Source organism: Nuphar pumila, chromosome 13, assembly GCF_984573655.1.
Source record: "Nuphar pumila chromosome 13, dmNupPumi1.hap1.1, whole genome shotgun sequence".
NCBI lineage: Eukaryota > Viridiplantae > Streptophyta > Magnoliopsida > Nymphaeales > Nymphaeaceae > Nuphar > Nuphar pumila.
The window spans coordinates 985,194-1,008,220 of NC_143261.1; the positions used below are offsets into that span (position 1 = coordinate 985,194).

At 36.0% G+C, this 23,027-nt stretch overlaps 1 protein-coding gene across 1 annotated transcript in view; it reads left to right on the forward strand.

Moving 5' to 3' along the window:
* LOC149817440 (uncharacterized) overlaps positions 1–23,027 on the forward strand; it is a 51,066-nt gene that overhangs the window by 22,397 nt on the left and 5,642 nt on the right. The window contains exons 7-14 of the mRNA XM_089984483.1: positions 1,114–1,173; positions 1,379–1,495; positions 1,745–1,839; positions 2,033–2,235; positions 5,224–5,321; positions 9,711–9,814; positions 9,905–10,070; positions 10,184–10,306. Coding sequence (XP_089840609.1) covers positions 1,114–1,173; positions 1,379–1,495; positions 1,745–1,839; positions 2,033–2,235; positions 5,224–5,321; positions 9,711–9,814; positions 9,905–10,070; positions 10,184–10,306 — 966 coding nt within the window. The remainder of the gene's footprint in view (positions 1–1,113; positions 1,174–1,378; positions 1,496–1,744; positions 1,840–2,032; positions 2,236–5,223; positions 5,322–9,710; positions 9,815–9,904; positions 10,071–10,183; positions 10,307–23,027) is intronic.

Genomic DNA, 23,027 nt, shown 5'->3' on the forward strand with positions numbered 1-23,027 from the left:
TATTAAAAATAGTAGATTTTCTTTGGAAATCAGTATTTTAGTCTCCATTGGAAGGCTCCATGTTAATGTAACTTTGGAGATCACTAGTAGGCTTTTCGTTAAATGGATAAAGTGGAGTCAACTGATGTTTTGCATGATAAGTGGGTGACTCTTTGGTGGAAGCAATACTTAAGTTCCAAATAGTATCGGTACTAATTTATGGCAATGATGAATGCTTACTAGCAGAGAAACAACAAGGTAAGCTGCATTAGCTGAGATGCCACATGTTTGGATGTCTGGAGGGCTGGAACAAATAGATTTGGATGTTAACGAAAATTAGGTGTCACTAAGATGCTTTGGATGTTATATGGAATTATGGATACTTATAACACCATTATATAAGGGTTATGACATGGGTTCACATTATGGACATCGATAGGTTGGATTTACTTGATCCAACTAGATATTATCAGACTTGGATACATGAGAGCTGGTATATATGCAAATTAATATGGTTCTTCAGGGTTGATATGTCAATTGGAGCTGGACCTGGCAGTAGCCAGTTCGATCTTGCTTGAAATCCTGTTAAGAACCTGACCTATTTAATTTCATTTTTATGAAAAAAAGAGAGTTCTACCTGCTTAATCTGGGTGTCTCATTCACTCTGTCCAGATTGTATCCTGCATAAGCGTGGTCTGGTTAGATTGGACATGGACCTGGTATGTACACTCACATTTCGACCAAGGTCTTGGCACAATTAGGTCCAGCATGAGTCCTACCGTGACCACTTACTTGAAGGAACTATGAAGAGAATGAGAGTATTGAGGACCTTGATGGCGATGCCACAATAGTGAATGGGACTATGACGAATTGTGAAGTATATAGGTTGTACTTGTGAATATGAATGATTGCGGAATCAAGATGCTGATAACCAAATGCCTGTGTATGGACTATGGACAAGCTTAATAAGTTAATAATGGTGATGTGTCCTAGACCATATGTATCATTGAATAAAGTTTTGTGGAAATTCCTTTTGTAACTAGACTTATTTTTTCTTGTTTTTGCATTCTTAGACTTGTCTCAAGACCCCCTTTTCCATATGCTTGATTGTTTCTTGTCTTATTTCTTATACAGTCACATCAGGAAATTTTTGGTCAGCTTGTTGATTTGATAGGCATCACATCCATCATGGAGGTCAGTCCTGCTCTCTTTTGCTTCAATGGAGCATCATCTTGTATGTTATGCATGAAGCTGCTACTAACTTGCAATGTTATTTCCATGATATGTCTTGCCAGTTGCCATTATATACACAATGTTTGTTTTACAAGTAGAATTTTGTTTGTTTTATTTCCATGTTTTTTCTTAAATTGCAAATTTACTAAGGAATATTATTAAGCAGGTTTTGATACGACTTGTTGGTGCTGATGATCACATGTATAATAATGTCATGGATGTGATGCTGTGGTTAGCTGATACAAATTTGCTTGAAATGATCGTGGATAAATTGAGCGCATCTGTAAGTATTAATAAAATAGTATGGTATTGCTTGCACCATTTTGTTCATACTTTTTCTTGAGAAAAGTGTCCATAATTCATTTTGTATGTCTCCTTGAAGTGAGAATGTCCTTTTGCAATGTCACTGCAGTTTGTGATATTAACTATCTTGGAATGTGCCTATGATGTGGACTTATATTTCAAGATTGTTAGCTTTTCTTTCTGTTGTAAACCGTTGGTAACTAGTGTATTGAATTCATGGATGAATCAGAATCCTCCTGAAGTTCATGCCAATGCAGCTGAAACTCTATGTGCCATAGCTCGAAATGGTTCTTCAGCACTTGCAACCAAAATATCTAGCCCTAGGTATCCTGTTGCTGTAACTTTTGGTTCTCTCATGGGTTTTCATTTATGTTTTTCAATGGGTTGCTGTAACTTTTTGCTTCTTTCATGGGATTTCATTTATACTTTTCATGCAAGTGCCAGATTTATCTAAGAATGTTTATGATATAGCTGTTCTTTGTGTCTAAATGATTTCATATTTTTCATTTATCTTCAGCTTTGCAGGAAGTCTACTAAATCATGCATTGGAAGATCCAAATTCAAAATCCAATCTTGTACACTCATTATCTGTCTGTATTTCTTTGCTGGACCCCAAAAAATCTGCTCCAACTACATTAAGTTATTCTATGAGAAACCACCATTTAATTGAACCACTTACTGTTAATCCTGAGACGGTTAGTGGTATGCTGCCAAAACTAGGTAAGTTAGTGAACTCTTCTACTATTGGTTATTCTTCAATACTTTCTGGTGGTTTTGGAGATTTCATCTTGTACAAATTCCTTCTTTTACATCTGATGAGCATTGTTTGAATCGAGAACTTGATTGTAGAAAATAAGAACATGAAAGTTCCCATTTGTTTTGAAGCTGTTATACTTCAGCCACTGCTAAATGCTGCATTTGTATGCTGACCTTCATATTTGAATAGTTAGCACTGCAAAATTTTCATTGATCTACCTTGTGAAAACGGTGCCCTACATTATGAAGAACTTCTGTGTCATGTTACTGGTGAATGTCTCACTAGTGAAATAGCTTTGATGGTATTATATATTGTGGGGGATCAGAGTGTTCCATTGGTGGAGGGTCAGAATGAGCTATTGCCACATTTTTTTGTGTTGGTCATTCTAGCTCTGGCAAGCTATGTACATGAAAGTGTTTTGCGGTTGAAATGAAGCATTTGCATTTACAAGTCAAGCCAACTCTTTTTGTTGTGTGGGGGATGGTTGTGGTTTTGAATGGGTGGTGTGCACTGTGATGGATGCTTGTTTCTGTTGTCTTTTAGGTATTAACAAAAAGTAATATACATTAGAGGGCGTTTGATTCATGGACAACGTCGGACGAGGACACCATGTTTTGTCCAGTCTTGTCTTGACCCTATTAAGGACAATCACGTGGTGTCCTTATCTAGCGTTTGCATTGATCACATTAGAACTCTACTGTTCATGTGTCCCGCGTTTGATTCATCATTGCAAACAACTTGAACACAAATGTTTAAAATGTGTGTATTTTGCTAAAAAAAAGAAATTCATATTCTAAGCATAAAAAAAAGAAATTTAGATTTAACATGTACACTCAATAAATTGCAAAAATAAGATTAAAATACACTCAAGAAATTGCAAAAATATGGATTAAAATACAAAACCCCTAAAATCTAAGCTTGCCCCAAAAAAAAATCGGATTTAGCATACATTCACTCAATAATTACAGAAATAGGGATTAAAATACAAATTTCCTAAAATCTAAAGTATACTAAAAAAATTTGTATTTAACATCATTCACTAAATAAATTGCAAAAATAGAGATTAAAATACAAAATCCTTAAAATATAAAACATACAAAACAATTCAGATTTAAAATCATTCACTCGATAAATTACAAAGTTAAAATACAAAACCCCCAAAATCTGAGCATAAAAAAATCAGATTTAGCATCATTCGCTCAATAAATTGCAAGAATAGTGATTAAAATGAAAAACCCCTAAAATCTAATCATACCTCAAAGAAATTCGGATTTTGCATGCATTCACTCAATAAATTTAAAAAATGAGGATTAAATATAAAGAACCCTATCATCTAAGCATACCTTAAAAAAAGTTCAGATTTATCTTCATTCACTCAATAAATTGCAAAAATAGAGATTAAAATGAAACCCCCCTAAAATCTATGCATATCTGAAAAAACATTAGATTTTGCATAAATTCACTTAATAAATTTCAAAAATAAGAATTCAAATTCAAAAACCCCTAAATCTAAGCGTACCCCTAAAATAATTTCGGGTTTACCCAACCCTAACCCTAAAATCTGTTTAGGCTTCACAAGAGAGAGAGAGAGAGAGAGAGAGAGAGAGAGAGAGAGAGAGAGAGAGAGAGAGAGAGAGAGAGAGAGAGAGAGAGAGCTACACATCGAGCTGAGCTAGCTCGAGCTTGGCTCAGGCTTGACTCATTTAAACCCGACTCGGACTCGTCCGTGTAAGTAAACGAGCCGAGCTTGATCAGGCATTCAAGCTTGATTAAGCTCGATTAGCCTGATTAAGCTCGGCTAATTGTGTCATATGGCAACTAATTTTAGGTTATGTATTATTTTTGTTGACTTGTTTTCATAAAACCTTTTAGCTAAGTGGGTAACATGTATACCGTGTATGCGTGCGGTCTTGGGTTCAAATCCCACCCTCTATGCAATTGATTTTTTTTTAAATGTAAGTTAATGCGGCTTGAGCCAAGCCAGGTTCGAGCTCAAATTCAAGCCGAGTTTGTACACAACTTTTCAAGCTCGGCTCAATTCGAGCCGAGCTTTTTGAGCCTGAGCTCGACTCGAGCCCGGCTCGTGTGCACCCCTAGTGGAGTGCAGTCGGGGGCAGGAGGGGGTGAAGTCGTCAAGGGGTGGGGTGTCTTTTCCTTTTTTTTTCCCATCAGAGTGTCTAGCAAGGGGCACTCCCACGCGGGATGCAATGTCTGTGCTCCTGCCCATCACACGTTTGTGGGGTTGCGTGGGCCCCATGTCTTGTGGAGATGGCAGACATTGCCGTCCCCGCAATCAAACACCCCCTTAACATACTAGTCTGTGTTACCTGGACACAAATGGAACAACTTTCTATGGTAGGGTTGGGCTGGAATTAATACTCTTGTATGTGGGATACATCTGGTAAAATTTGAGACGTTCTTTATTGGTGTTTTTGGTAGCGGTTCATGATGAAAAAGATAAGAAAATTCTAATTATTTTGTGTAGGTGTCATCTCTCTCTCTCTCACACACACAAAGTTTTCTTTATTTTCATCTCATGTTTCATTGATGGATGTGAACATTGGTTAATTTACTATCAATTTACCATTTGGTTGAAACGTTTTGTCATGATAATGGTTTGGCTGGGAAAAACAAAGATTGTTTGGATATCCTCTAGGAAAACAAATAACTGTTGCACATTTCAGTCTTTGCTTTGGCTATGTGTTTCTTCATGACTATTTTCTTGCAAATTGTGTAGTATACATTATATTGAGAAAATCTTTTGTTTTTTGTCATGAATCTCCAAGCTCATCCATGATCTAGTGTGGTTAGCAGTTACTCTTGCAAGCTGAACTAAATTGTTAGCTGAAAGTTTATTTACCAAACCCAGCCCAACCAACCACTATTTTGTTGTTTTTAGCATGTATGCTGTTCTAAACTGAATTTGTAGATTCTTCCTGTTTGTGGTATAGGTGGCTTGCTAAAAGTTTTGGATGTATCATCTGATGGGAATATCTTGCCTACTACATACGGTGAGCTATGCCCACCTCTTGGGAAGCATCGACTCATGGTAAGTGCCTCTTTTTTTATATAAATATTTTTAATATCATGATTTGTGTTGATCAGTATGGTTATTTTGTTATTAACTTTGTGGGGTGTGGTTCTGCATTTGTTGAATGAGGGGTTATTTTGTTTTCATTTTATGTGTTAAAATATAATGTATGGATACACACACACACACATATATATATATATATATATAAAGGTGTATTTTGGTCTTGTAATAAATACAGTCTAGTAGGAGTTGTATAGTCTTTTTGTTTAATGACTGTTGGAAGCAGTCCAACTAGTCGTTGGACTGATTGTAACGACCCCAACTCATACCCATTAAAAAGATGATTTTTTTTTTAAAACATTTGCAAAAATATTCCCAGAGACTCGGGACCTTTACAGTCATAACCAATCTACAACCACAAGGGATCTTACATTACCATCAACGAAAACAAACCAACTTTATTAATTAAATGCATAGAGTTCAAGAACAAGATATAAAAGAATATAAATGAATTAAAAAATGGAGTCATGTTGTTCCTAAGTAAATCTGTCAAGCAGTCGTGTAGCCCTCGCAGCTCCTCGTAATAGCAGGTTCCTTCACTAAGCCTCATAGGTTATGAAAAATATAAAAATAAGGGTGCCAGGATGAATCATAGATCATTTGTACGAGTTTCTCTAATGAATCAAATAAGTAAAAAAAAACATAAATAAGAATGTAAACATAACAAATTCATAATTCAATTAATCATTCATGCAATAGAGAACGATTATTAAGTAAGAAGAAACAATTATTAAACAATAATGATCACTATTAAGCAATATGAAACATTTATCTTGTATTAGGGAGTAAATATCATGCATCATTAATTTAACACGAGTAAAAGAGCAAATAAATATGCATGATCTAATGCATAACAAGAATATGCATGATTTCAATGCACATGCATTAATAAATTATTATCTTTTATCAGAGTTTTCTATTTTATACATGTCCTTATTAAATGCACATAATTTTTGTTCTTCTTTTTATTACCATTGCTCGTGGATACTCAAAACAAGTAAGCAATTCTTGAGGTCAAGTTAGGTTCCCAGTTGTAGCTTAACACACAATTTATATTTTTTTACTAGGTTCTACACTTCGCCATCGACCGATATCAGAAATTAACACCATCCATCGAAACATTAGAAATCAACATCTTATGTCGGGACATTAGAGAACTCAACATCCACTAATGTCGCTTTCTTGATATACCAATAACAATTGTATCTACACACAACCCCCAGGCAAAGTGCGGGATCTTTCTAAAACCGTGACCGAGTGATGAACCACGTAGTTGGGTTCAGGGGTACAACAACGCACACGGAATTTTAATATCCTCACGGTTTCCCAAAACCACAACTCCATGATTTTCACAGTAAAGAAGGGACATCCAGAAAACGTGAATTACAATGTTCTCTTTTTTTCTTCTTCTTTAGTTTGTAATTTAACATGCAAAACCAACATCATACGTTTAACAAATCAACATGCGAAACTCATCACGGGACCACAACCCGCGACATAAGAAACAATGTAATTAATTCAATAAATATTAAGTTGATTTTTGCGATGAATAACAAAACTAAACATGGAACAACACCTGCCCAAGGCCCACACGGCCTACGATGCTCCACTTTTGACCACTGATGCATCCAATGCAAAAACTATAATGAAGATGCCACTTATGCATTCATTTGACATGCTTTTAGATGCACATTCACACATGTTAGACAACAATGTGCATGGATAACAAATCTCACAAGCAGGTGTTTACATGATCATACATAATGTTTCTTTTCATGAGTCATTTCATGCTCTAATGTCAGCAACCATGCGAAGTCATTTCATGCTCTAATGCGAACAACCATGCGAATATACATATGCAGAACACATAAGTTCAAGATTTGTACATGCCAAAAGATGCATGTGTAAGTAACATTGCATTAGAATTTTTTATCATGCATAGTCAATCAATCATAAACATGTGAAAACTAGACTTTTGACATGCATGAAATCTAAACATTCATTATGAGCAAGTCTGAAAATACGTGCACCAAACTGAATTTTAATTGAACTCAAATCAGCACATTCATGGTGCACAAATCTGAATATTTGTCATGCTAAAATTTGACATGCACCAACAGGCAAGACTGCATGATACACATGTATAAGCATTTAATTCATATGTATGAAGCTAAAATTTCTGAAATTAGCATGAGCATGATAATAATCATATGCACATCACATATATGATTCTGGATATGTATAATTTGTAAAAAATTGAACATTCATCCGCGGTAAACATTAACATATCTAGCTAATATCAATCATCATAAACATTTGCCCAGTTTCTTGCCCAATTTTATCATTTTAAATCAGTCTGCACTCAGCCTGCACTATGTTCGTGATTTTTTTTTCATAGCAGTCCTAGGCCTGGCAGGTCTGCACCTGCCCAGCTGATTTGGCTGGGCCTGGCAGGACCTGCGTCTGCCCAGCCGAACCCAGTTCGGCTGGGCTACCAGCCAACCAACAATATCCATTTTTTTTTACAGAATGCCAGCCCCAGCCGACCAGTCGGCTGAGTCCAGCCGACTGAATCGGCTGGATCTCGCCATATATATATGTATTTAATTTTTTTTTCTTGAACAGCAGTCCAGTCCCAATCTGGACAGTAGCAGACAGACGACTGTCCAGGCTGGGACTGGACAGCTGTTCGTCCTGTCCCGGACCAAAAAGCACAAAAAATCCCAAAATTTTCTTTTTAACTGAATATACATTTTTCTTTTTTCATGGATCAGGTTCGTTTTCAAGAACCACAGTCCCATGTCCATCTGTCAAGATATGCACACTTGTCCAGCGAACAGATCTGTCTCGGACATACAGAACGGATAGAATGGACAGGGGCTCAGATCTGCCAATCATCGCGATGTCCAGATCTGTCTGCTAAACACATGGGACAGATCTGTCCAACATGTCCATGGACACACACACACACACATATATATATATATATATATATATATATATATATATATATATATATATATATATATATATATATATATATATATATTGGGAAAAACACAAAAACATGCAGAAATAGCATATGAAATCAAACTTCATATATTCTAGACCTACCTACCTCGATGGATTAAAAGATGTAAAACCAAAATAAAATACATGGTTCCCTACAAAAATATTGCCTAAAGCTTATTTAGGCTTTTTTTTCTCATTCGAGACAAGAGAGAACACCCGTACCTTTTCTTGAAGCTTTCAAAGGACTGGGAAAAACGGCGGATGGTTGGAGAGGAAGAGGATCTCCACTTCTTCTTTCTCCTTCTTTCCCTTCTTCCCTTCTCTCTTTCTCTCTCTTTTTCTCTCTTTTCCTCTCTCTCTTTTCTTTCCCCCTTTTTTTTTGACATTTTTATAGAGGGGATAGGGGGTGATGCCCCCCCCCTTCTTTTCCAGCCCTTCTAGAATGGGCTGGAGAGAGGACTTCGAGCCCTTCTCTTTGTATTTTGTTATGCTTTTCACAAGCATAAGTATGACTTATAAAATTATATTCTTTAGATTGCGACTCTTGTGAGATTTGTGATTTTGTGTTTATCTCCTTAATGAGATTGTATTTGAACCAATAGTGGTCTTTTGTGTATTTGCAATTGCTTGTAGCCCTTGGTGACATTCTCTTGTGTTTGATGTTCATTTCATTACATTATGCATGAGCTTGAATAGTACTGGGTTAGCCTGTATTTTGCTGGGTTTTAAGTTTTAACATCCTTCCCTGTAGTGAATCTTATTAATCTTCAACATCATGGGTCCAGGTCCTATTGGTTGATTTTGATTCTAAATGGCACTGTGTACCTATAATGATTAAGATTGTTTTGCCATGTCAAACTTTGATCTTTTTCTTCTCTCATCTTTGGTGGATGGTGCTACACTGCTACTTGCATGAAATTCAGCTGCCTTTTAAGATAAATTTTCCTGTACTCATAAAAGAATGCATGTATATTTGTTCTAAATTTGAGGCTTAGGACTCAATGAAAAACAAAATCGATATACTGAGGTGATCTAAATTTCAATGGATAAACATGGAGACATGCCGTGAGTATCAGTGTTTCTTTCTAAACATATTGTATTATTTAAATCTCTTGTTAATATATACTCCTGTTTCTTTCTTATAAAAAAATGTGTTACTAATTTTGAAAATTATGTTGATCCCTTGCTCTCTCTCTTTTCTAGAATATGTAGGTATTTGCTTTTTGTATCTACTGCAAGTCTATGAACCTTTCAAGATTACAAAGTTTGCTTAAAATGGTGCAAATATGCATGTTTGCTTCTCTTATCGTGTTTGAATTTGTGATTTTCCAGATTGTGGAGTTCATTGCAGTACTGTTGAGGGTGGGTAATGCTGCTGCTGAAAAGGAGTTAGTTAACTTGGGTGCCATAGAGAGAATTTTAAGTCTCTTTTTTGAGTATGTTCTGTCATGGCTGCAAAATTGAAAATGATCCAAGTAATCAATATTCCAGCTATACCTTTTTATATATGCATACTATGAATGCAGGTATCCCTTCAACAATTCTTTGCATCATCATGTGGAGACTATCATTTTATCATGCTTGGAGAGCAAAAATAGTATGTTGATTGATCATCTTTTCAAACAATGCGATTTAGTTAGAAAGCTTCTTGCTGCAGATAAGCAACCAATTCTTTTCCCTGATTCAAATCAGGTAATAGTCATTTTGTTTGCTTAAGGGGTCTTCATGCCATATCATGTCTCTTTGTTATTTTCTCCATTGGTTCATATGTCATAAATTGATCTGTATTTTCCTTGACAAAACAGCCAACATCAACTACCGTTGGAAGATCATCACCACGGATAGGAAACATTGGACACATTACACGAATTGCTAATAAGCTTGTTCAGTTAGGCAACAGCAACAGTCATATACAGTCGTATTTACAGGTTGATAAGAAAAAGTTTTGATACTATCATCTTTTTCACTTCAGTATGTTAGACTACAAACAACAATTTGGGTACTAGATGCTAGTTACTGTTATTCTTTTACACTCCTTAAGTTTTGGTTAATTCTGTCAAATTTCACCTCTTTTATACACACCTAGATTTGTACTTCTAGTTTAATGTGCTAACTCTATTTTGCATATGTTTTATATGAGGGTTATTAACTTCTATACTTAAATGAATAAATGGACACCTGAAACTGGCAAATAAAATCCATGGACTTCCTTTTCCTGTGCCTGAACCTGTTGATTCAAAATAGATTTAGGCCATGCTTGGAAGTGAGAACAAATCTCATATGAAAAGAAAAACTTACATATGAGAAGTTCTCATATAAAAAATTCTCTTTTGTTTATGTGACATGCTCGTCATATGAAAAATTTAGATATTTAAAAACTTTCTCATGTGCAAATTTCTCTCATTTGGAATAATAGGAAAAACTTATCTTTTTCTTTTCCACTCATGTTTTCTTTTATTTTCCCACTGACAAATGTGTCCTTAGAGGCTGATGTTCCTCCTTGAAGACTTACTGATAATTAACTTTAACCAACCTTTCATTCTCTCTCTGCTTGCAATGATGGGTTCTAATTATAATTTTTTTGGAGAAAATTATAGTTATAACTATAATGAAGCCAATTCTTTAAACTTATATTTTTTTGGTGGCATTTCTGTGTGTGTGTGTGAATAGTGTCTGATGAACCCAACATTCCTGTCAACTTCTTTAATGCTTAAAGTGCCTCAGCTAGTATAGTTGCTATTCACACGCTGCTGTCGCTTGATGATCCTTTTTTGCTTTTATTTGTTGATGAAATAATTCAAAATTGCGTTCGGGCACCTGTGCAATGAAACACATTGTAGATGACTTTGTACTTCATTTCAATTAATTTTGTTGTTACTTTGGATTCTCTGGGAAACAGTGAATGGGTTGAATGGCAAACGAACACCCTAGTCAAGCGTAGTAGGGTAGAAAATATCTACCAATGGGCTTGTGGGTAAGCTTATCTTATTTACAAAATATGGTTTGGCACAATCTTGTTCGGTATTCAATGTGATTATGGTTTTCTATTGCTGCACACTATTTTCTTTTCACATGCTAATGAATTAAGTTGCTACTATACTTCTTGAAGAGGTTCCTGAATAACCTATGATTGCTGCCTATCATTTCACTAAGTTGTAACCATAGGTAGGGGTGTAACTGGGTTGGGTCTACCGGACCTGATCTGATTATACCAGACCCAACCTGATTTTAGTGACCCATGGGTTTGGGTTGGGTTCAAAATATAGACCCATAATTAAGGGTGTCAACGGGTCGGGTTTGGTTCGGACCCAGGTGGAACCAGACTTGGCCCCGATTTTGGGGTATGATATCTGGACCAGACCCGGGTCTAATCGGACCCACCATAAGAGAAACCATTCCTGGATACGCTAAGAACTACATGAACCAGACCTGGGCCATACCCGGTAAAACCATATTTTTTTTTTATCATTTTTACATTGAAAAAATGCGGGTGTTAATCGAAACTCGGTTCGGGTCTGGGTTTGGTATAATATTTCACAAACTATACCAGAGTCCATGTATTAATCAGACCTTCTAGTCTGGATCCGGGTTTTCTTATTTATCACCATCCTTATAAGGTTTGGTTCGAGTCCGGTCCAGTCTGGGTAAACCTGACTCATTGACACCCCTACCCATATTGAATAGGGTTGGGTTTTGGGTATTGCAAATGAAGACCCGAACCCATTTGGACCCGGTCCAAATGGTTTTCCATATAACCAAAACGACGTACCCGAACCCATTTTATTCTTGAAATGACCTGAACCCAAACCTGCTTCGTACTTGAACTTACCCAAACCCAAATCAATTATGTACCCAAACCCGTTTTATATGTGAATCGAACCCAAACTTATGATACATTTTGAATAAGATATATCATTGATGCCTTTTTATTTCAACTTCAAATCATGGTTGTACGTATTGTACCGTATCCTACGATACCGTACAATATGTACAGTTACTTTTGTATTTTGTGATACGATACACACTCGTATCGCGATACGATACGAGTGTGTATCATATTCGTATCGGGTGTATCGTACGGCACACCCGTGTATCGTACTCTATCGTAATATCGTGTTGGCACACTTAAAAAAGGCCAAAAGTTGTATTTTTTTCATTTTGGATTTAAAAGGCCTCTTGAGGGTCGAGTTCTCCATATTTCTAGAGTTCATTAAAAGGGAACCTATGTGTAACACCCCAACTTTTATAACCCGAAAAATGATGATTTTTTTTGAAATGCTTTTAAATCTTTTAACAAATAACAACGAAAAAATACATCGGGTCTGAAATTTGGCGTGCTACTTCACATGAACACTTACAAAAATACAATCGCGGAATTCAGAATTTAACAACTAATTAACCATGCATAAAATAAAATCAAATGTCCACAATATCCAAAATTAATTACAATTGTCTTTAAATTGAATTAAAATAAAATCAGAGTCCAAAATTCTTGTGAAGGCAAAGGAAATGTAGGCTCCATCCCCATCGCAACCTTTCGCCTTCTCATGTAAGTTGCTTACTCACTTCTTGAAATTTTTTAAAATCAGAGGGGTCGAGCATAACTTGTTTCAGTATGATAGATTATACTAAACTTGTAAAACAGAAATATGAAATAAGAACTTCATCTAGTTTTTCATAGTAATTTAAATCTAAGTGATAATCATGCATTTTAATTTAAGCAACAAGTACGAAAACTAGCAAATTTAAACAAATATGCATTATTCATTTTTAACTCAAATCAAATACAATGCATGAACAAATAAAATGTATGAACTTACCAAATGCAGAAGTCATCGAATGCATGCATAAATTTTTTTATCTTCGATTAAGTGTTTTCTTAAATGATGAATGCAATGCCTAACTAATGCACATACATCTTCAAGTTATTAGTTCTTAGTCCCGCTGGTATGACACAAGCTTGAAAACTGGATCAAGGCCATGGCGCAGAGGTATTTTCATACATAAGGGTGGCTTTGACCTGGCCAGACACCTTTCACCAATGACAGGGCGAGGGACGATAATTCGAGAGAGATTCTCAACACCTTTAATCCCGATGCATCAGATTTCCTCATGAGTACCTTAGCCTTATACGTTGCAGTCTAATGTAGAGGTTTTTTCATAAAATCGTAGGAGGGAAGGAACAACTTTCCATGCTCGAAACTTACTTCCCACAAAGTTTTGTACTACTTGTCACTCTCTCAGCAAGTATCTTTTACTTGTGATGGTGCATTGTTTTACTTGATTACTTGATGTTTTACATGAAATCATGCTTAGAATCCATAAAAATGATTTGGCATCATATAGGGCAATGGATGCACTTGCAAAGCATTGAAACATTAATTCATTTATGATTTTAAATATAAACACGTACATATGCATAAATAAAAATTTCATACATTTCATGCTTTGGCTAACACATATGCATGTACATGAATAATACGATAAAGAAACATGTTTTGCATGCATCCACATCATTGTAACATCAATATCATCCTTATGAACATCATCATTATCATCATAACATGTTCAAATATAGAGCCACAACTAACATTTGGGATTTAACATCACATTTTGCATGTTGGACCCTTCGGTCCATTCATTAACGCTTAGCTCCCTTTTTCGCAACATGTGTAGTTATTACAATTTTCATTCATGACATAAGGTAGGCACATCTTACACTGTATAAGTCAGACATGTATATGCAAATACATTATGCATATAATTCATATGAAAATTTTCATGAAACATAGACAACTACGCATGAATCAGAGTTAAACCCTTAGACCAACTACAAAAATGTGAAACTCTCAACTCTGTCCGACTGTGATAGAGTTTATAGAAAATTTTACAGTCGGTGAACAGAGATGAAACTTTTAAAGTTTGTAGAAAATTTTGTCAGCTTTCCATAAGCGCAAACCGTTCATAAAAATTCCTCCGTATGAGGGAGTTACAAACGTTTTACTACAGACATGTCAAACTGTGTTTCAACTGTTGCAGAATTGTGCTCAGACCATAAACAAGGTTAAAAATTTCACAGAAGGTAAGAAATTTTGCTATATTTCTAATGCAACAAACCGCTCATCAAAATTCTTCCAGACGAGAGAGTTATGAGCGTTTTACTGGTCGGATGTCTGACCAAAAAACTGTAATTCTGGGTCTATCCATTCGGGTGGGCCCAAACCAGGTCACCCGAATCTGTACACCCGATTTTTTTATATCATTTAATTAAAAACTACAATCAAACTATACATTCAAGTCTAATCTAATATCACTGAGACATTATATTTTTCCTTAACCGTTTGGCCGAAAAAATACACCCGTCTCACACGCATTATTTTCTCAGAAATTAATTCGAGAAAATACACAATTAATGAAATAAATCATGAAATTTACATGCAAATAAAATTCAGAAAAATCTACAAAAATCACTGAGTATGTACATAAACATAATCTACCAACTACAATTAAAAATAGCATGGATCTAACTATGAAATTCATGGATTTTCCTAAATTTATCAATTTCTTTTCTAAAATACCCGATATACTTCTTTTCTCAAAATTTTGACTATAGAAATTCACCAAATTTTTACAAAATGTCTACAACAACCTACTTTCAAGAAAATCATAGCATAATTTGCGTATTTTTAAAATTTGTAGATTTATTTTCTAAGAAACCAGTTTTTGAGCAAAACATGTTTTTAAAAGGGGTTTTCTATCGGAAAAGCCTTCTTTTTCCATCTTTCGATAGCCCTAAGCCAAACACACATTGGAGGGTTTGTTTAGGATCTATTCTTATGAAAAATTAGTGGAATTCGTGATACGAATTCTGTTTCGCAAGAGAAGTATAAATCCACCTTTTTTGTCGAAAAAATTGCTCCTACGTATGCCGGTGGGTCTTTTTGCACGAACCAAGCGATTCACACGTACCACGACCTCGGATGTAGCCTCCTTACGCCTCCTTCAACCATGTGAAGGTCTCCCTTGTAGATCCAAGGGTGAAAACACCAATAGATTTGGTGTAGGGAAATGAGAGAGAAGAAAAAAAGAAGAGATTTGGGAGAGAGAAAGGAGAAGAAGCTCTAAACTAAAAAGAGGCAAATAGGCGGGGGGGGGGGGGTCAGCCCCTCCTCTATATTTATAATGTTATGAATTAGTTTAAGGGCTGAGGCTAACCTCAGCCCTTGATCTAATCTTGATGGAGCTACCATATCATGAGGTAAGTCCTTTCCTTTCTGTTTTTTTGTTCCTGTATTTCATTAAATAAATAAATAAATAAAATATATATATATATATATATTATATTTTATTTCCTACTTAGCTAGATTTAGGTTTAGGCCTAAGTATAGTTATTCATATGATGTACATTAGTGTATTGTAGCTAAGCAAAAGGGGGTCCATGTTAGTGGGACGTCCCTTTTGTTTGGCTACTTACTAAAAAGGTTTCAACAAGTCAATACTCTTGCTTGCATAACAAGGTATTTAACGTAGGTTATTTATGTTATTTGCACTTACTATAATTCAAAAGGGATTTCAAGACCACGTCCATAGTTCCACATACATTAGAGTTCAAGGATTCAACTATATAGGATTGACGACACTAGGTTTTCAACAAAAAAAATATCAAGGTAGATGTCAGCCTTGAAACATGCATTATTTTTAATTAGAAAAAAAAGAACAACTTTTATATTAAACTTTAACTCTTTAAAACATGCATATACTGATAAAACTGCTGATGAATTGACGTGCTCTCTTGAAAAAATCAAGAAAGAGTAAGGAGGAAGAATAGAGCTTTTTGGGAATCGGCAACCTGTGTGTTCTTTTCATAATGGCTGCGGTAATCCATCATTAGACTTAAGAGAGTTACAATTCTTTTACACAGACGAAAGTGCCCTGTATTAGTAATACATATTACGTTAGAATATAAAACACGTGAATGGCTATGGATGATATAGATCCTTTATTGGATCCATATTCGATCCAGATTCTAATACCTTCCCTCAAGTTGTGCATGGGAGTGAACCATGTGCAACTTGTTCTTCAGATACCGGAAATGGTGACTTGTGAGACCTTTTGTGAACATATCAGCAACTTGGTCTTCTGAAGACACATAAACCAGTTCAATCTCTTTGTCTGATGAAATGTTGGTCAATCTTAATGTGCTTAGTCGGACTGTGATGAATAGGATTGAATGCAATTTGTATAGTACTTCTATTATCACACATAAGTGTCGAATTTGAGATATCCTCTCCCATCTCTGTAAGTAGATGCCTAATTCAGGTCACTTCTGCTGTGGTAGCTGCCATAGATCTATACTCTGCCTCTGTGCTAGATCTTGCCACAGCCTTCTGTTTTCTGCTACACCATGAGACAAGATTTCTCCTAATAAAAACACAGTATCCTGAAACAGACCTCCTCTCATTTAGATCCCTTGCCCAGTCTGCATCTTTATAGGCCAATATGTTATGTTTTGGTGTTTCCCATGAAGATTGTATATATCTGAGTCCATCACCCACCGTGCCTTTTAGATAACGAAGAATGCGTTTGACGACATCCATGTGACCAATCTTCGGTTCATGCATGAACTGAGATACTTGATTAGCAGAATATACAATGTCTGGTCTAGTAAAAGTAAGGTACTATAACATGCCCACTAAACTGCGATACTTGCTTGCATCAAGATATAACTCACCATCACAAATACTGAGCTTTTGGTTGACAACACGGGGTGTAGGCAGAGGTTTGCAATCTATCATTCTTGCTTTAGCCAGAAGATAAAGAGTGTATTTGTGTTGAGTTAATGACATTTTTTCATCTTGTTTGTCCACCTCTACACCAAGAAAATATCTCAGTTTCCCAAGATCTTTCATTTTGAACCGCATACTTAATAAAACTTTAATTCGTTGAATGTGGTCTGGAGCATTACAGTGATCACGATATCATCAACATATATAAGTAAGAAAACCATAGTAGTACCATCCCTATATATAAACAGAGAATGATCTAGTTGGGAACGAAAAAAACCGTGGTTCTGAATCTCTAAGGAGAAGCTTTCAAACCATGACCTGGAGGCTTGCTTCAAACCATACAAAGCTCTAGTTAATTTGCATACATATTCTTTTGGGTCTCCCTCTGCATAACCTTGAGGCTGCTCTATGTAGACCTCTTCTTTTAAATCCCCATGAAGGAATGCATTTTTAACATCAAGCTGACTAAGGGTCCACCCATGTTCAATTGCCAGGCCAAGTATAATGCGAATAGTTCTCATTTTCACCACTGGGTTGAATGTCTCATCATAATCTTGATCGTATGCTTGAGTGAAACCTTTGGCAACAAGGTGTGCCTTGTACCGTTCAATGCTACCATCCGATTTATATTTAATCTTATATACCCATTTTGAACCAACAACATTTTTTTATTTGGAGGACGACCAACTATCTCCCATGTTTGACACTCATGAAGTGCCTCGATTTCCTCATTCATCGCTTTAATCCATTTGTTGGATTGAATAGCTTGACAAAAATCAAGTGGTTCCTCGTGTTTTTCAATCTTGGATAGAAAAATCTGAAAATCCATAGCAAAGTTATCATAACTACCTCATTTCTCAATAGGGTGCCTTATCCTGCCTGATCTTCTTGGTGCCTCTCTGTTATTAGACAATGTCACGTGTTCTTCAGCAGGTACATTTGTTTGCTCTCTGGGTCTCCTGGTATAGACATTACCTTTGTATCTCAGACATTCTGTTTGTGATGCATCATCTGAAACCGTTTCACCATGTATGCTTTTAGGGGGCAAAGTAGTATGTTCTGCAGCATGTGAAATAAGTTCAATACTGAGCCATGGATCATACCAATTAGCAACAACGTCAATATGTTTACGATTGTGGTCTGCTTTATTTCCCAGAAAACTATTTTCATCAAAAACAACATTTTTGGAGATTCTAATCTTCTTATTGGCGGGATCATAGCACCTGTAACCCTTGTGTTCATCAGCATAACCTACAAACTGACATATAGAGGCTTTCTTCTGAAATTTAGTTATCATGAATTTATCAATGTGTACATAACATGTGCATCAAAAACTCGTAACTCATCATAATCAGGATGTACACCAAAGGGAACATAATAGGGAGAGTAATTTTCAAGAATAGGCATAGGAAGATGATTTATCACATGAGTAGCAGTATGAAAGGCTTCTGTCCAAAGATTAATAGGCAAGTTACAACCATGCATCATGCTCATTGCACTTTCCACAATATATCTATGTTTACGTTCGGCAATTCCATTTTGTTGTGGAGTGTACGGGCAAGAAACTCCCATTATCTTGGAGGAAATCTAAAAATTCTTTGGAGGAATACTCACCACCTCCATCACATTGGAGAATTTGAATATTTTGGGAGAATTGAGTTTTAACGTAGGCATGAAATTGACGGAAAATAAGAAAAACTTATGATTTATGTTTCATAAAGAATATCCAGGTAAAGCGAGAGCAACTGTCAATAAAGGATACATAGTATTTGCTTCCAGAAGATGAAGGATTTGGGTCTGGGCCCCAAACATCAGAACATATTATTTCAAAAGGCATGAAAGCTCTTTTATTTATTTGATGAAAAGGAAGTACATGACTTTTGCAGACCTGACAACTGGGACACATTTTGTCCTTCAGTAATTAAGGTGAAACAAACTCTGAAAGAAAACCATTGGACACTAATTTTTCAATAAAGACTCGACTACAATGACCAAGACGGGAATACCAAAGATCTGGCTTATTACATTTGGATATACTTAGAACACTTTTAGAGACATGATCAGACTTTGGCTTCAGGACACTGGAGACTGGGTCTTCATTGAAAATATACATGTTTTCACGTCACTGTCCTTTAGCGAACGTCTCCTTCGTTTGAAGATCCTTAACAAAGACAGAAGTAGGAGTAAATTCCACAGATGAATTCGTAGAATCAACAAGCTTAGAAACAGAGATAATATTTTTCTTTATATTTGGTGCATGGACAACATTAGATAAAGGAATAGATGAAGACTCAAACAAAGAAATGAGGACATTGCCTACGTTCGAAATATGGTGCTGAGTCTCATCTCCAGTTTCAATATTAGATTTACCAAAATATGGGGTCAAAGTAGAGAACTTACCTGCATTGCCAGTGACATGAGCTGCTGCCCCAAAGTCTACATACCATATTCCATCATGATTCTGTTTCAAGTTCAAGTTGGCCATTGCAGACAAGAGAAGATCCTTAGCATCATCACTGACCCAAAAGGTACCTACAGTTCCTGATATTGCAACATTTTTATGGTTTTGCATTCTGTTACGATTTTGGGGGTTGAACCAACAGTTAGCTTTGATGTGACCACGTTTGTTGCACTGGTAGCATGTGGGAACACTCTTTGAAAGGCCGACAGTGAAATTTGGCGTAGGTAGCAACCCACGTCCACCCTGGATTTGTGCTCCTCTGCCTCTGCCATGCCCCCTTTTATAAGTGAGATCTCCTTGTGCACGATCAGGAATTATGCCTGTGGCAAAAACATCATGCGTAGATGATTGCCCTGCTGAAGCATCTGACATGCTTTTCAAAGCATCTCGTACTGGAACAGTTTAGCACGTAAATCCTCAAAACTGGGCAACGTAGGCAAGCACAATAAAGAAGTGACAAGAACATGATACTCTGACCCTAGGGCACTCAACGTCTACTGCACTTTTTCTTTATCTGACACTGGATATCCGGCAATTGCTAATTGATCTGTGATGCTTTTGACTTGATTTAAAAATTCAATAATGGTCATTGACTCTTTTTTTAAAAGCTGGAATTCACGCTTGAGAAATAACACCTTAGCCTCTGATATCTGAGAGCAGGTCTGAGCTAGAGTCTTTCACAATACTTTAGCTGTGCAATCATCAGGAATAAAAACTAATACTTCTTGTGACAATGTGGAAGTGATGTATGCGACAAAGGCTTGATCGCGCTTCATCCAAGCAACAAATGTAGGGTTGCGAACGATGTTTGGCAATCCTCTTTTCTCTTTTGCTTCTTGTGTGATAAACTCTGGAGGCGCTGAAGTTGAGCCATCTAAGTGACCTGAAAGATCTTGACTTCGAATGAAATGAGTAATCTGCCTTTTCCAAGTCAGATAGTTATTTGTATTTAGTTTTTCAGAGACTAGCTGCCTCAGGAAATTGGAAGAAAGACCAGAGTTGGCAGAAGTATCCATTTACAGACCTTGGAAATTTTATATTTGAAGTTAAGAGGAATTAAAAACAAGAACAATGACTTTGAAGAAAAATCTGAAATCGAATCAGTGAAGCAAGTTCAGCATGACTGATTTCAGATTGAGTATAGGACCAGAATAAAGAAGACTGATTTCAGATTGAGTATAGGACCAGAATAAAGAAGAAAATGTAAGATAACCTACACGACCCAGTCGGCTGGTGAAGGAGAACAGAGATGTAGTTGCTGATTTTAGGGCTCAATCAGAAGAAAAACAGAAATATATGAAGATGTGGACAAACGCAGAGACATAAAATTTATTTTAGGGTTTAAAAGGAAGACAGGATGTCACGACAGATTTTTAACTGCAGCAGATCTGAAGAGAAGGGAACGACAACTGATCTGAATTTTATTTCAGATCTGTTGAAGACACACAGCAGATCTGAATGCATTTCAGATCTGCGATATGAATAGTGGACCTTTAGCAGATGAAGATAGAAGAAGGAGAAGGCGACAGGAGACAGATCGCGACCTGTTGAAGACAAGAAAAGGTCGAAAGGAAACAGGAAGAAGGAAACTGAAAGACAAAAAATAGAACGTGACCTGTTGATGGCAAGAAGTCGACTTTTTACGTCACTGAGCAAGACCTTTTATGCCCAGAAGTTCCGCTGCTCTGATACCATGATAAAACTGCAGATGAATTGACGTGCTCGGTTGAAAAAATCATGAAAGAGTAAGGAGGAAGAATAGAGCTTTCTGGGAATAGGCAGCCTCTGTGTGTTCTTTTCATAATGGCTGCGGTAATCCATCATTAGACTTAATAGGGTTACAATTCTTTTACATGGACGAAAGTGCCCAGTATTAGTAATACATATTACGTTAGAATATAAAACACGTGAATGGCTATGGATGATATGGATCCTTTATTGGATCCATATCCGATCCATATTCTAATATATACCACCATCGATATTTGATTACAAACCAACAAATTCTGGTATGCAACACTGAACCAGTGTAGTCCCCCTTTTTTTTTTGAGCGTGAGCCCCATTATACAAGAGTTGAGTAAGGTGAATGATTTTTTTTATAATATCCGAATAATAAAAAAGTAAAAGAATCACATAACCTCCTGTTTGGTGAGAGCAGCATACTTGAACTACTTATCCTAGTTGTTCGGATAATCAGAAGCATACCAACTATAGCATACACATAATGCACGAGCTCACAGGAGCTCAATCGAGTTGACCACCCTCTGTATGAAATCAGCTTGTCAAGCATAACAAGCTCTAAACCAGATTTAATTTTGCTTGCTAGGTCAGATGTACAAGCCCCAAACAAGCTCCTGAACCAAGCCATCATATAGATGGCTTTTTCCTGTTTAAGCTCTACAGGAGGCTGCTTTGCTTAGCATACTTGGCTTAGCTCACGATTTAGTCAGCCTTAAGATATGCTTGGTAAGGTCAAACATCACACTAAGTTTGCTTAGTCAAGTGAGGTAATTGCCAAATCAATGAAGGAACTCATGAATGAGGGATTAGGTAGTTACCTAGTAAAAGATAATACAAGGTCAAAGAAAAGGCATCTAGAAAATAAAAGTTGAGCCCGATGGCCTTACCAAATCTTACAATGACACAAGGCATAAAACGTGTGATAGAGATCCTCATGAAATCCATAAGATTTTTAAGTTTCCAAATAGGAATTCGGCTTTGTATTTAGACAAAATCATGCACTAACCTCATATATATATATATATATATATTATGGAAACTCTTTCAACGTGAATGGTAATGAGAGAGATTGTTTCCCCATGTATGTAGGTTCAAATCAGGACCATCCATGACAACTTTGTGTGAATTTAAATTTTGCAATGGAGGGTCATTCTAGGAACTACATAGCTGTTAACAAAATGAGCTAATTGACCATGGGCCCACCACTCAAACCTATCGTGCAACTATATTAGCTTGTCATATGTTGTAGGTCCTAAAGAATAGCAAGATGCCAATACAAAATTAGATCAACAAATGAAACAAGGAGGAAAACAAGAATGAATATCACGCTTGGGCGGGTTCTTGTTTGATATTGAATTCTTAATTCAATTTAAAAATCTGAATTTTACCAAAAATGTGATTTAAAATTCCAAATTCACCTTAAATTCTAAATGTCATTTAAGCCTAAATTAACTTTGAATCTCAATCAAATTCAAATTCAAATCTTAACAAATTCAAATGTGAATTTAAATGAAATGACATTAAATAAATTTGAATTAAACTTAAGTGTAAATAGATTTCATCTATAAATCTTTTTTTTAACTTTCATTTATGTAAATTATTTATTTTTAATATTTCTTAAGGGTTAATTCAAATTCTTCAGAAATAATTTTTGAAAAAAT